A 12,780-nucleotide genomic window follows, 5' to 3' on the forward strand; every position below is an offset into this window, starting at 1 on the left:
TATTTTTCACACCAGATAATTTTCACAGCCAACGCATGGCTTCTTAATTACCGTCACTGTTGCATTTATGTACACCACAGATTCAGGTCAGCACAGAGAGGTGTGTTTTTTTCATTCACTAATGGCTGAGCCCTTGAGAAGGTGGGGGTGAGCTGCCTTCTTGAACCGCTGCAGTCCATGTGCTGTGGGTTGATCCACAATGCCCTGTGGGAGGGAATTCTGGGATTTTGACCCAGAGACAGTGAAGGAATGGCGATGATGGTTAGTAACTTGGAGGGGAACTTGCAGGAGGGTGGTGTTCCCATGTATCTGCTGCTCTTGTCCTTCTAGATTGAAGAGATTGTGGGTTTGGAAGGTGCTGTCTGAGCATCTTTGGTGAATTTCTGCAGGGTATCTTGTAGATTGTACACACCGCTGCTACTGAGCATCGGTGGTGGAGAGAGTGGACCTTTGTGGATGTGGTGCCAATCAAGTGGGCTGTTCTGTCCTGGATCATGTCAAGCTTCTTGAATTTGTTGGAGCTGCCCCCATCCAGGCAAGTGGGGAGTATTCCGTCATGTTCATGACTTGTGCCTTGTAGATGGTGGACAGGCTTTGGGGAGTCAGGAGTTGAGTTCCTCGCGCAGTATTCCTGGCCTCTTACCTGCTCATGTAGCCACCGTGGTTATGTGGTGAGTCCAGTTGAATTTCTGGTCAATGGTAATCCCCAGGATGTTGATAGTGGGGGATTCAGTGATAGTAATCCCATTGAATGTCAAGGCCGTTGATTAGAGTGTCTCTTATTGGTGATGGTCATAGCCTGGTATTGTGTTTTGCGAATGTTACTTGCCACGTGTCAACCCAAGCCTCGATATTATCCAGATCTTGTTGCTTCAGTATCTGAGGTATCATGCATGGTGTGAACATTGTGCAATCATTGGGGGCAAACATCTTCATATCTGACCTTCTGATGGAGGGAAGTCATTGATGAAGCAGCTGAAGATGGTTGGGCCTAGGACACTACCCTGAGGAGCTCCTGCAGAGATGTCCTGGAATTGATAATGACTGACCTCTGACAACCACAACCATCTTCCTGTGAGTCAGGTATGACTCCAAGCAGCAGAGATTTTGCCCCCCGATACCAATTTGTACTCCACATTACTCCTCTTCCTCTCCATAAATGTAAACATTTACAGCAGAAACAGGGGCAGCACTTGAGTAGCTGATAAGGACTAAACACTGTGATGGAGATGTAAGCACTTCCTGTGCTTGATCCTTACCCAGCTCTGCGTGCCAATATATGTAAGTAACAACTAACACTTGGATCATGCTTACCTGTAGGCGAGAGTGTGGACTGCAGATGCTGGAGATCAGAGTTAAAAGTGTGGTTCAATTCCCATCACCGGTTTGAGGTTACCATGGAGGACTCTCCTTCTCAACCTCCCCCCCTCCCTCACCTGAGGTGGCCCTCAAGTTAAATAACCACCAGTCGCTTGGCTATAATAAATCAGGGAAGATGCTGGAAGTGCCCAGCCAGTCTGCAGAGGGAGAGGGAGAACGGTTACTGAGCTTTCAGCTGACCCCGGGCAGCATGTATTGTCTGGGCTTGAATGTGGGTGATGACTGTCAAATATAGCTAGGCGATGAATAATAGTAAAAGCTCTGGGCATGTTTGAACCCTCAGATGTGTCAACAAAGATAAGCCACAGATCTGAAGCGCTCTGCAGCCCTGAATTTTGTAGCTATTTGTGTTAAACATGGCCCTTACCTGTGATAGTATTAAAAATCACACAGCGCCAGGGTTATAGTTCAACAGGTTTATTTGGAAGCAGGCTCCTCCACACTATGACAGTATGTATGGCTAAAGGCCGCAGAGTTAGGGTGACAGTTCATCAGGGCGTTTGAATTAATGGGTGTGACCAGCCATAATGCAGCATTGTTCAAACCACAGTAACTAAAGAAAGAAGTTGCATTTCAAACAGTGCCCCATCTCGGGATATCCCAAAGTATCTTAAAGTCAGTGAAGTACTTGAATTGTAGTCATTGTTTTTTACTATTACTTATTTACTATTCCTGATGAAGGGCTTATGCCCGAAACGTCGAATTTCCTGTTCCTTGGATGCTGCCTGACCTGCTGCGCTTTTCCAGCAACACATTTTCAGCTCTGATCTCCAGCATCTGCAGTCCTCACTTTCTCCCCTACTATTACTTATTCACAGGATGTGGCATCATTGTCCAAGTCAGCATGTATTGCCCATTCCAAATTGCCCAGAGGGCATTTAAGAGTCAGCCACATTGCTATGGGTCTGCAGTCACATATAGGCCAGACCAGGTGAGGATGCCAGTTCCCTTCCCGAAAGGACATTCATGAACCAGATGGGTTTTTTCCCAACAATCAGCAATAGGCGCATGGTTGTCATTAGACTCTTCATCCCAGATTTATGCTGAATTCAAAGGCCACCAGCTGCCGTGGGAGGATTCAAACCCGGGTCCCCAGAACGCTGCCCGGGTCTCTGGATGAACAGCTCAGTAATAATACCCGAAGGTCATCACCTCCCCATTGCTGGGAAAAGAATGCAGTCTAGCTGTGCACAACAAGCTGTCACAGACAGAATTTGGATAATTGCTGGATCATCTATTCTAGTGATAAGTAAGACTGGAAGACACAGGAGCAGAAGTAGACCATTCAGCCCATCGAGCCTGCTTGGTCATTCAAGGAAATCATGATGGATCTAATAATCTTCAACTCTACTTTTCTGTCTTAACCCCTCAATTCTTGATTCCCTCCTGATTCTCAGCCTTGAATATAGTTAAGGGTGTCCTTTGCAGTAAATAATTCCACAGATTCACTCCCCATCCTCAGCTCTGTTTTAACCGCAACCCCGTATTCTGAGATTCCAACCTCTGGTCCCAGACTCTCCCACAAGGGGAAGCAACCTTTCCAAAATTGGTGTATCTTTTCTTAGATAAGGGGCCGGAAACTTTTCACAATGTTCCAGCTGTTCTCTGAGTAGTGCCCTGTACAGTTTTAGTAAAACCTCCCTACTTTTATAAACCGCAAGAACTGCGGATGTTGTAAATCAGAAACAAAAATGGAAATCACTGGGAAAGCTCTGCAGGTCTGGCTGCATCTGTGGAGAGAAATCAGAATTCATATTTCGGGTTGAGTGACTGTTCCTCAGGTTTGACCAGACCTGCTGAGCTTAGCCTGCAGTTCCTGATTTTGTCTTCCTACGTATAGACTGCATTCCCATTGAATTAGAGGCCATCTACTTTCCTATTACCGGCTGAATTTGTTAATGTTTTTGGGTGTTTCATGGACGAGGATTCCCAAATCCATCTATTCTGTACCTTTCTGTGGTCTTTCCCCATTGAAATATTCTTCCTGCTAAAGTGCATAACCTCACATTTCCCAACATTATATTCCATTGGCCAAGTTTATGTTCCACTCACTGAACCTGTCTATCTCCCTCTGCAGAGTCTTTGCGCCATCTTCACCCCTTGCCCTCCCACCTATTTTTGGTGTCATCCACTTCTGTCATGAATGTGTGATGTAAAGTTTCGAGACCCCAGCACTGATCCCCGTGAGCACTCCATGAATTGCAAGTTACCATCCTGAAATGGCCTTAGTCGCTTTCGTCTACTGGTTTGCCAATCCTCTATCCATGCCGACAGGGAGGCAACAGCTTAATAGCATTATCACTGGACTGTTAATCCAGAGCCATAGGTAATATCCTGGGGACCCAGGTTCAAACTCTGCCACAGCAGATGGTGACGTCTGTATTCCATGAATGACCAGGGAGTGATTGCTGGAGAAAAGCCCATTTGTTTCACTAATGTCCTTTAGGAAAGATTTAAGAGAGTGGGGGAGATACAAAAGAGATTTGAGGGACAACTTTGTCACACAGGGGGTGGGGTGGTGAGTATCTGGCTGCCAGAGGTAGTTGTAGAAGCAAATACAACCTCGTCATTTAAGAAACATTTCAGCAGGTACATGGGTGGGATAGGTCTGGTGGGATGTGGACCAAACACAGGCAAGTGGGATTAGTTTAATTGTGAAAACTGGATAGCAGGGACAAGTTGGGCTGAAGGGCCTGTTTCCATGCTGTAGACTCTATGCCTCTGTGAAACTGCCATCCTTACCTGATCTGACCTACATGTGACTCCAGACCCACAGCAATGTGGTTGACTCTTAATTACCCTAAATGCTGGCCTGTGAGTGATTGAAAAAACCCACCTGCAGCACTTATTAATGAGCCTAATATGTGGTACCTTATTCTCTGGATGCCTTCTGAAAATCAAATTATATTACTGGTTCACTTTATCTCTGCTGTGTGTTACCTCCTTAAAGAATTTTAGTAAATGTGTCAGGCATGATTTCCTCTTAAAGCCATACTGACGCTATTTGATCATACCAAACATTTCTAATTGCTCTGCTATTACATACTTTAGAATACAGAGGAACCTCGATTATCCAAACAACACGGGGGTGGTGTAATTTGTTTGGATAATTAAATGCTGGATAATACAGTTTAGCCAAGCATCGGGACTTTGTGATCCCGTTCGGATATTCCGGAATTCAGATAATGGGTCTTTGAATAACCGAAGTTCCTCTGTAGTTTCCAGCACAATCTAACGACAACAGATGTTAAGCTAACTGACCTATAGTTACCTGCTTTTTTTTTTGTCTCGTTCCCTTTATAAATAAAGGGCACTCCTTTGATTTGCCTTGAATATTTTCACAAGTTCAAAACACTGTAAAATAATAGCAGCAAAACTGAGCAACGTTGGTGGACAGACGAGGTTTAATATGAAGATGTATTCACTGACCATGATTTATCAGCATGAGGTTATTGAACATCTGTGAATCTGCTATCAGATCCAGGGGTCATAACTCCAGATGTTGACCTTAATACTGTAAAACCTAGGAGCAGAAGTAGGCCATTCAACCCTTCAAATCTGCTCTACTATTCAATGAGTGCATGACTCAATGAACTGAATCAAGATTAGAGTGGTGCTGGAAAAGCATAGCAGGCCAGGCAGCATAGGAGCAGGAAAAAAATCAACATTTCGGGCACGTCGATTTTCCTACTCCTTGGATGCTGCCTGATCTGCTGTGCATTTCCACAACTTTTCACTTTATAGATTAACGATCTGGATGAAGGAACTGAGGGCATTCTGGTTAAGTTTGCAGATGATACAAAGGCAGGTAGAGGGACAGGTAGCACTGAGGAGGTGGGGAGGCTGCAGAAGGGTTTGGACAGGTTAGGAGAGTGGGCAAAGAAACGACAGACGGAGTACAACGTGGGAAAGTGTGAGGTCATGCACTTTGGGAGGAAGAATAGAGACATGGACTGTTTTCTAAATGGGAAGAAAATTCAGAAATCTGAAGTGCAAAGAGACTCGAGAGTTCTAGTCCAGAATTCTCTCAAGGTAAACTTGCAGGTTGAGTCAGTTGTTAGGAAGGCAAACGCAATGGTGGCATTTACTTTGAGAGGACTTGAATATAAAAGCAGTGATATATTTCTGAGGAGCTAGAAGGCTTGGCCAGACCACATTTGGAGTATTGTATGCAGTTTTTGGGCCCGTAAAATTGGAAGGATGAACTGGCCCTGAAGTGTGTTCAGAGGAGGTTCACGAAAATGGTCCCAGGAATGAAAGGCTTAACAGATGAGGAATGTTTGAGGGCTTTGGGTCTATACTCGTTGGAGTTTAAAAGGATGAGGAGGGCTCTAATTGAAACATACAGAATATTGACTGGCCTGGACAGAGTGGACATTGGGAAGATGTTTCCGTTGGAAGGAAAGAATAGGACCCAAGGGTCCTATTTGAGTGAAGGGAAGACCTTTTAGAATGGAGATAAGGAGAAACTTCTTCAGCCAGAGAGTGGTGAATCTGTGGAATACACTGCCACAGAAGGCTGTGGGGGCCAGGTCACTGAGTATATTTAAGATGGAGTTAGATAGGTTCTTGATTGTCATGAGGATCAAGGATTTTGGGGAGAAAGCAGGAGAATGGGGTTGAGAAACTTCTCAGCCATGATTAAATAGTGGAACAGACTCGATGAGCTGAATGGCCTAATTTCTGCTCCTATGTCTTATGTTCTTAAATGAATTTTCAAAGAGCACATTAAAAGAAAAAGAAAAGGAGAGGAAGATTTATGATCTTGAAGGACAGCATTTGATCCATCATGTTGACGTTGTGTGTGAAAGAATGATCTCATCCAATCCCAGCTCTAACTCTTGGTTAGTCACCCTGTAGGGCACAGGGACTTGCATTCCAAATTTCAAGCCTGACTTGTTTTCCTGAATCTGTCCTCAGAGAAGTCATAAGAATCCCTACAGTGTAGAAACAGGCCATTTGGCCCAACAAGTCCACACCGACCCTTCAAAGAGTATCACACCCAGACCCGCTCCCCCATCCTATTACTGTACATTTCCCCTGACTAATACACCCAACCTACACATCCCTGAACAGCGTAGGCAATTCAGCATGGCCAATTCACCTAACCTGGACATCTTTGGACTGTGGGAGGAAACTGGAGGACCTGGAGGAAACCCACGCACACACGGGGAGAACGTGCAAACATTTGCCTGAGGCTGGAATTGAACCCAGGTCCAGTGAGGCATCAGTGCAAACCTCTGAGCCACCGTGCCTGTGAGTGAAAAGGTCTGCTAACACATCTCTCTTGTCTGGAGTATTCGAGATGGCTAAACCTTGGCGGTAAAAGCACTACTGAATATTCAAAACTAGAAAGAGGATGGGAAAGTTCAACCCGAGAGTCTCGGACAACTTGAGAAAAGCATATCACTGCAAGCAACAGATTTCCCAATCACTCACTTGCAGCTTCCTCTTTGTAAACCCTCTCCCATGACAGCCGAACCTCCCACATTGCTTCATGGCAAATGTTGGTGCGTTTCCCACACCCTCTCTCTCTGTGTCTTACAATTTCAAAGGAACAAAGAACAAAACAGAAGTCCAGCACAAGGCCCTTCACCCCCCTGAGCCTGTGACAATCATTGTGCCCTAACTAATCTAAAAAACAAACCTTCTGCCCTTAAACGGTTCCTATCCCTCTATTGCCTCCCTATTCATGTAACCATCCAATGCCTCTTAAATAGAACATAGAACATAGAACATGTCAGTGCAGTACAGGCCCTTCAGCCCTCGATGTTGCTCCGACTTGTGGAACCAATCTGAAACCCATCTAACCTACACTATTCCATTTTCATCCAGATGTTTATCCAATGACCATTTAAATGCCCCTGACGTTGACGAATCTACTACTGTTGCAGGCAGGGCATTCCATGCCTCTACGACTCTCTGAGTAAAGAAACTACCTCTGACATCTGTCCTATATCTCTCACCGGTCAATTTAAAGCTATGTCCCCTCATGCTAGCCATCACCATCCGAGGAAAAAGGCTCTCACTGTCTACCCTATCTAACACTCTGATTATCTCATATGTCTCAATTAAGTTATCTTTCAACTTTCGTCACTCTAATGAAAACAGACTCAAGTCCCTCAACCTTTCCTCATAAGACCTTCCCTCCATACCAGGCAACATCCTAGTAAATCTCCTCGAAACCCTTTCAAAACTTCCACATCTTTCCTGTAATGCGGTGACCAGAACTGTATGCAATACTCCAAATGTGGCCGCACCAATTTTGTACAGCTGCAACATGAGTTCATGGCTCAAACTCAATCCCTCTACCAATGAAAGCTAACAGACCATGTGCCTTCTTAACAACACTATCAACCTGGGTGGAAATTTCAGAGATCTATGTACATGGACATCGGCATCTCTCTGCTCATCTATACTACCATGAATCTAATCATTAGTCCCGTACTCTTTATTCCTGTTACTCCTTCCAAAGTGAATCACCTCACACTTTTCCACATTTATCTCCATTTACCACTTCTCAGCCCAGCTCTGCAGCTTATCTATGTCCCTCTGTAACCCACAACATCCTTCAGCACTATCCACAACTGTACCGACCTTAGTATCGTCCGCAAATTTACTAACCCATCCTTCTACACTCTCATCCAGGTCATTTATAAAAATGACAAACAGCAGTGGACCCAAAGCAGATCCATGTGGTAGCCCACTAGTAACTGAACTCCAGGCTGAACATTTCCCAACAACCACCACCCTCTGTCTTCTTTCAGCTCGCCGACTTCTGATCCAAACCACTAAATCACCCTGAATCCCATGCCTACGTATTTTATGCAATAGCTTACCACAGGAAACCTTATCAAACACCTTACTGAAATCCATATACACCACATCAACCACTTTACCCTCATCCACCTGTTTGGTCACCTTCTCAAAGAACTCAATAAGGTTTGTGAGGCACGACCTACCCTTCACAAAACTGTGTTGACCATCTCTAATCAACTTATAAGTGATAGAATTTATAATCATCTAGAAAGGTATAACCTTTTCCAACATTTTACCCACAATAGAAGTAAGGCTTATTGGTTGTCTCTACTCCTCTTCTTGAATAAGGAAACAACATTTACTATCCTCCAGTCTTTGTAGACAATGACAACATAAAGATCAAAGCCAAAGGCTCAGCAATCTCCTCCCTGGCTTCCCAGAGAATCCGAGGATAAATCCCATCTGGCCCAGGGGACTTATCTATTTTCACACTTTCCAGAATTGCTAACACCTCCTCCTTGTGAACCTCAATCTCATCTAGTCTCGTTGCTTGTATCTCAGTATTGTCCTTGACAACATTGTCTTTTTGTAGTGTGAATACTGACAAAAAATATTTATTTAGTGCTTCCCTTATCTCATCAGACTCCACACAAAACTTCTCATTGCTATCCTGGATTGGCCCTAATCTTACTCTCATCATTCTTTTATTCATGATATACCTATAGAAAGCTTTAGGTATTTCCTTGATCCTGCCTCCCAATGACTTCTCAAGTCCCCTCCTGGCTCTTCTTAGCTCTCTCTTTCGGTCTTTCCTGGCTAACTTGTAATTATCAAGCACCCTAACTGAGCCTTCACGTTTCATCCTAACATAACCCGCCTTCTTCCTCTTGAAGTGTTGACAACTTGCCTGTGTCCACAGCTTCTTCTGGCAGTGCATTCCAGGCCTCTACCGCTCTCTGCGTGAAAAACCTGCCTCGCTCAGCTCCCTTCAACTTTCCCCCTTGCCCTTTGAACCTGTGCCCCCCCCCCTGTCATTGAAATGTTAACCTTGGGGGTTATAAACCTCTAACTATTCACCTTATCTATACCTCTCATAATTTTATGGACTTCTCTCAGATCTTCCTTCAGCCGTTGTCTTTCCCATGAAAGCCATCCCAGTCTTTTTAACCTTTCCTCTCAGCCAACCACTCAGATTGCTGGTGGTAACTTGTGTGGCAGTCTACCTGGCATCTGGGCACAGAGAGCAGTGGGTGACAGTGAAGACAGATCCATTGACACTAAGGGTACCGATTGGTGTGTTAGCCCAGAACAATAGTTTAAGGGGCTGCTGGATTACTACCACAGCACCGCCATCATCATAGTATGACTGTGACCAGTCTGTTGTCATTACTCATGGCACCGGAAGGCGCAAGGTCAGAAACAGGCTCCAACTGATGTACAAACAGTAGCTCTGATCCTCAGTACTCACGATCATAGGACTCTCTGCTCATCAAGTACATCGATGTTTGTATATCGGCAGGTGCCTGTTTCTGACACTGGGCCTTACAGTTCCATTAGTGACGCAGACCCCCGTACAATTACAACATTTAAAGGACATTTGGACAGGTCCATGGAGAGGAAAGGTTTAGAAGGGTATGGGTCAAAAACAGGTAACTAAACTAGTTTAACTTGGAAACCCTGGTCACTGAAGAGTTTGTTTCCATGTCGTATGACTCTAAGATTCTAAAATCTTGTGAGCTCCCTGGGGAGCAGCGGTTTAATCCACCTTGTGCTGTTGAATGTACGAAGCACCCCCTGAAAAAATTTGTATAATTTTTTTCAAAGTGACATATTTGAATTCAGAAGCAAAATCACCCACCTCATTGTTTTGATGGTTAATGGCACTGCTGATGATTAGCATTCTCTGTGGATATAGATGCGGATGTGAATATGCCTTGTCCATTCCATAACAGTCCAAGACACAGGCGCAATGCTGGCTGAGTTATGGGGTGGAGGCCCAACAGGCTGGGGCTATATTCCCTGGAGGTGACCTTATAGAAGTTTATAAAGTCATGAAGGGCATGGATAGGGTGAATAGTTAAGGTCTCCTCCCTAGGGTAGGAGAGTCCACGACTAGAGGACATAAGGTAAGGGTGAGAGGGGAAAGATTTACAAGGGACCTAAGGGGCAGAGGGTGGTATGTGCATGGAATGAGCTGCCAGAGGAAGTGGTGGAGGCTGGTACAACTGCAACATTTAAAAGGCGTCTGGATGGGTATATGAACAGGAAGGGTTTGGAGGGATGTGGGCCAAATGCTGGCAAAAGGGACTAGATTAATTTAGGATATCTGGTCGGCATGGAGGAACTGGACTGAAGGGTCAGTTTCCGTGCTATACATTTCTATAACTCTGACTTTATGACCTTACCTTTCACTGGCTGGTCTGTTGCAAAATGCCAGGCTTCTCCCATCTGTCTTCATTTTCAAAGCATCCGTTCCACTTTTCTGTGCATCTCTTTCTAATTGACTTAACTCTTTCTGTTTCTTTCCCTCAGATAAGGATTATTTTTGGAATGTGTATACCCAGCGTTCCTCCCACAAAAGAAAAGGGGGTCAGGTGCGATTTTCCAATGATCAGACCGTGGAGTTGGAGAAAAAGTTTGAGATCCAGAAATACCTTTCACCACCAGAGAGGAAGTGCCTGGCCAGATCCCTGCAGCTCAGCGAGAGGCAGGTAAGTTGCGGGATTGGAAAGGAATTAGATCATGCACAAGTTGCGGGGCCGACTCATTTAGGCCGTAAGACAGAGGAGTAGAAATTAGGCCATTCAGCCTATCGAGTCCGCACCGCCATTCAGTCACGGCTGACAGGTTTCTCAACCCCATTCTCCCGCCTTCTCTCTGTAACCCATGATCCCCTTGGCCACCAAGAACACACCTACCTCCGTCTTAAATAGATTCAATATTTATCAGCTCTGACCACCTACCTGTGTTTAAGGTGACAGTGGTGGGAGTTGAGAAGCTTTCTGCATCTTTTTGCCACCCATGATAGCAGCCATCAAATCAGCAAATCAGGGGACCCACAGAGGAAAGTTCTCTCTGCCCCAAACCCCACTACTGTCTCCAAGCTCATCATCTCCCAGCCCCACACAGCACATTTCAACCTCCTTCCCAAATCTGACATACAGAACTGCCCGGGGACACCCATTGTTTCAGCCTGCTCCTGTGCCACCAATCTCATCTCTTCTTACCTTGTCTCGGTACTTTCTCCCCTGGTCCTGTTCCCTTCCCGCTTACTTCACGATTCCTCTGATAGTTTACATCAGTTTCGGCCATGTCCTCTTCACCTTCACATGTCCATCCCCTCCCAGGATGGCCTGTGCTTCTCCCTATCAGAAAGGCCTGAACCGTCTCCCACCACCTCCACCCTTCTCTGCCTCCTCACTTTGAATAATTTCTCCTTTAAGTCCCCCCACTTTCTTCAGGTCAGGGGGCTGGGCTGTGGGTTACCCGGTTATACCTATCACTGTGTGGGGTACGTGGAGTATTCCTTCTTCCGGTCCATTCCAGCCCCCACCCACAACTCTTTTTTCTGTGCATCGATGATGTCACCAGTGCTGCTTCCCTCTCTCGTCCAGAATTGGAAAAGTTAACCAATTTCACTTCCTATTTCCACTCCGCCCTCATTTTCACCTGGTCCATCTCTGACCCCCTCCCCTTCTCTTTTTCAACACCTCTGTTTCCATTCCTGGCCACCAATATCCACTATAATCCCACTGACTCCCACAGTAACCTTAACTGTACATCGGCACACCCTGCTTCCTGTAAAGACTCTATTCCAGTCTCCCAGTCCCTCCATCTCTGTTATATTTGTTCGGATGAGGCCAACTTCGACAAGGGAGCCTCCAAAATGTCCACCTTCCTCCTCAACGGAGGAATGGCCAGCACCATATTGGCCGCGCCCCCAACTGGGTCCAACCCATCTCCTCTACTTCTGCCCTCACCCCCTCTCTTCCCCCCCACAACAGCGATAGGGTTTCTCTTGCCCTAGGCGAAAGGGAGGACTGCAAATGCTGGAGATCAGAGTGGTGCTGGAAATGGACAGCAGGGCAGGCAGCATCCAAGGAACAGGAAAATTGACGTTTCGGGCAGAAGCCCTTCATCAAGAAGGCTTGATGAAAGGCTCCTGCCCAAAATGTCAATTTTCCTGCTCCTCGGATGCTGCCTTCCTCTTGTCCTTACTTACCATCCCACCAGCATCCACATCCAGAGAATCATCAGCCACCATTTCTCCAACTCCAGTGAGATGTCACCACCAGACACACATTCCCCTCCCCTCCACTGTCCGCTTTCCGCAGGGACCAATCCCTCTGGGACACACAGGTTCACTCTTCCTTCACTCCCAACACCTCACCCCCACAGCCCCACGGCCCCTTCCCCTTCAGCTGCTGAAGGTGTAACACATGCCCATTTACCTCCTCAGTATCCTAGGGCCAAAATACACCTTCCAGGTGAAGCAGCACTTTACCTGCACCTCACACAATCTCGTCTACTGCATCCGCTACTCACAATGTGGTCTCCTCTACACTGTGGAAGTGAAGTGTCGACCGGGGCACTGCCTCACAGAACACCTACGTTCTGCCCTCAAAGATAACCCTGAGCTTC

At 45.9% G+C, this 12,780-nt stretch overlaps 1 protein-coding gene across 1 annotated transcript in view; it reads left to right on the forward strand.

The window, feature by feature from the left end:
- The window catches only part of LOC132817614 (hematopoietically-expressed homeobox protein hhex-like), a 126,047-nt gene that overhangs the window by 23,360 nt on the left and 89,907 nt on the right, over positions 1-12,780 (forward strand). Inside the window, exon 2 of the mRNA XM_060828121.1 lies at positions 10,672-10,850. Within this exon, the coding sequence (XP_060684104.1) occupies positions 10,672-10,850 (179 nt within the window). The remainder of the gene's footprint in view (positions 1-10,671; positions 10,851-12,780) is intronic.

This window comes from Hemiscyllium ocellatum, chromosome 1, assembly GCF_020745735.1.
Source record: "Hemiscyllium ocellatum isolate sHemOce1 chromosome 1, sHemOce1.pat.X.cur, whole genome shotgun sequence".
NCBI lineage: Eukaryota > Metazoa > Chordata > Chondrichthyes > Orectolobiformes > Hemiscylliidae > Hemiscyllium > Hemiscyllium ocellatum.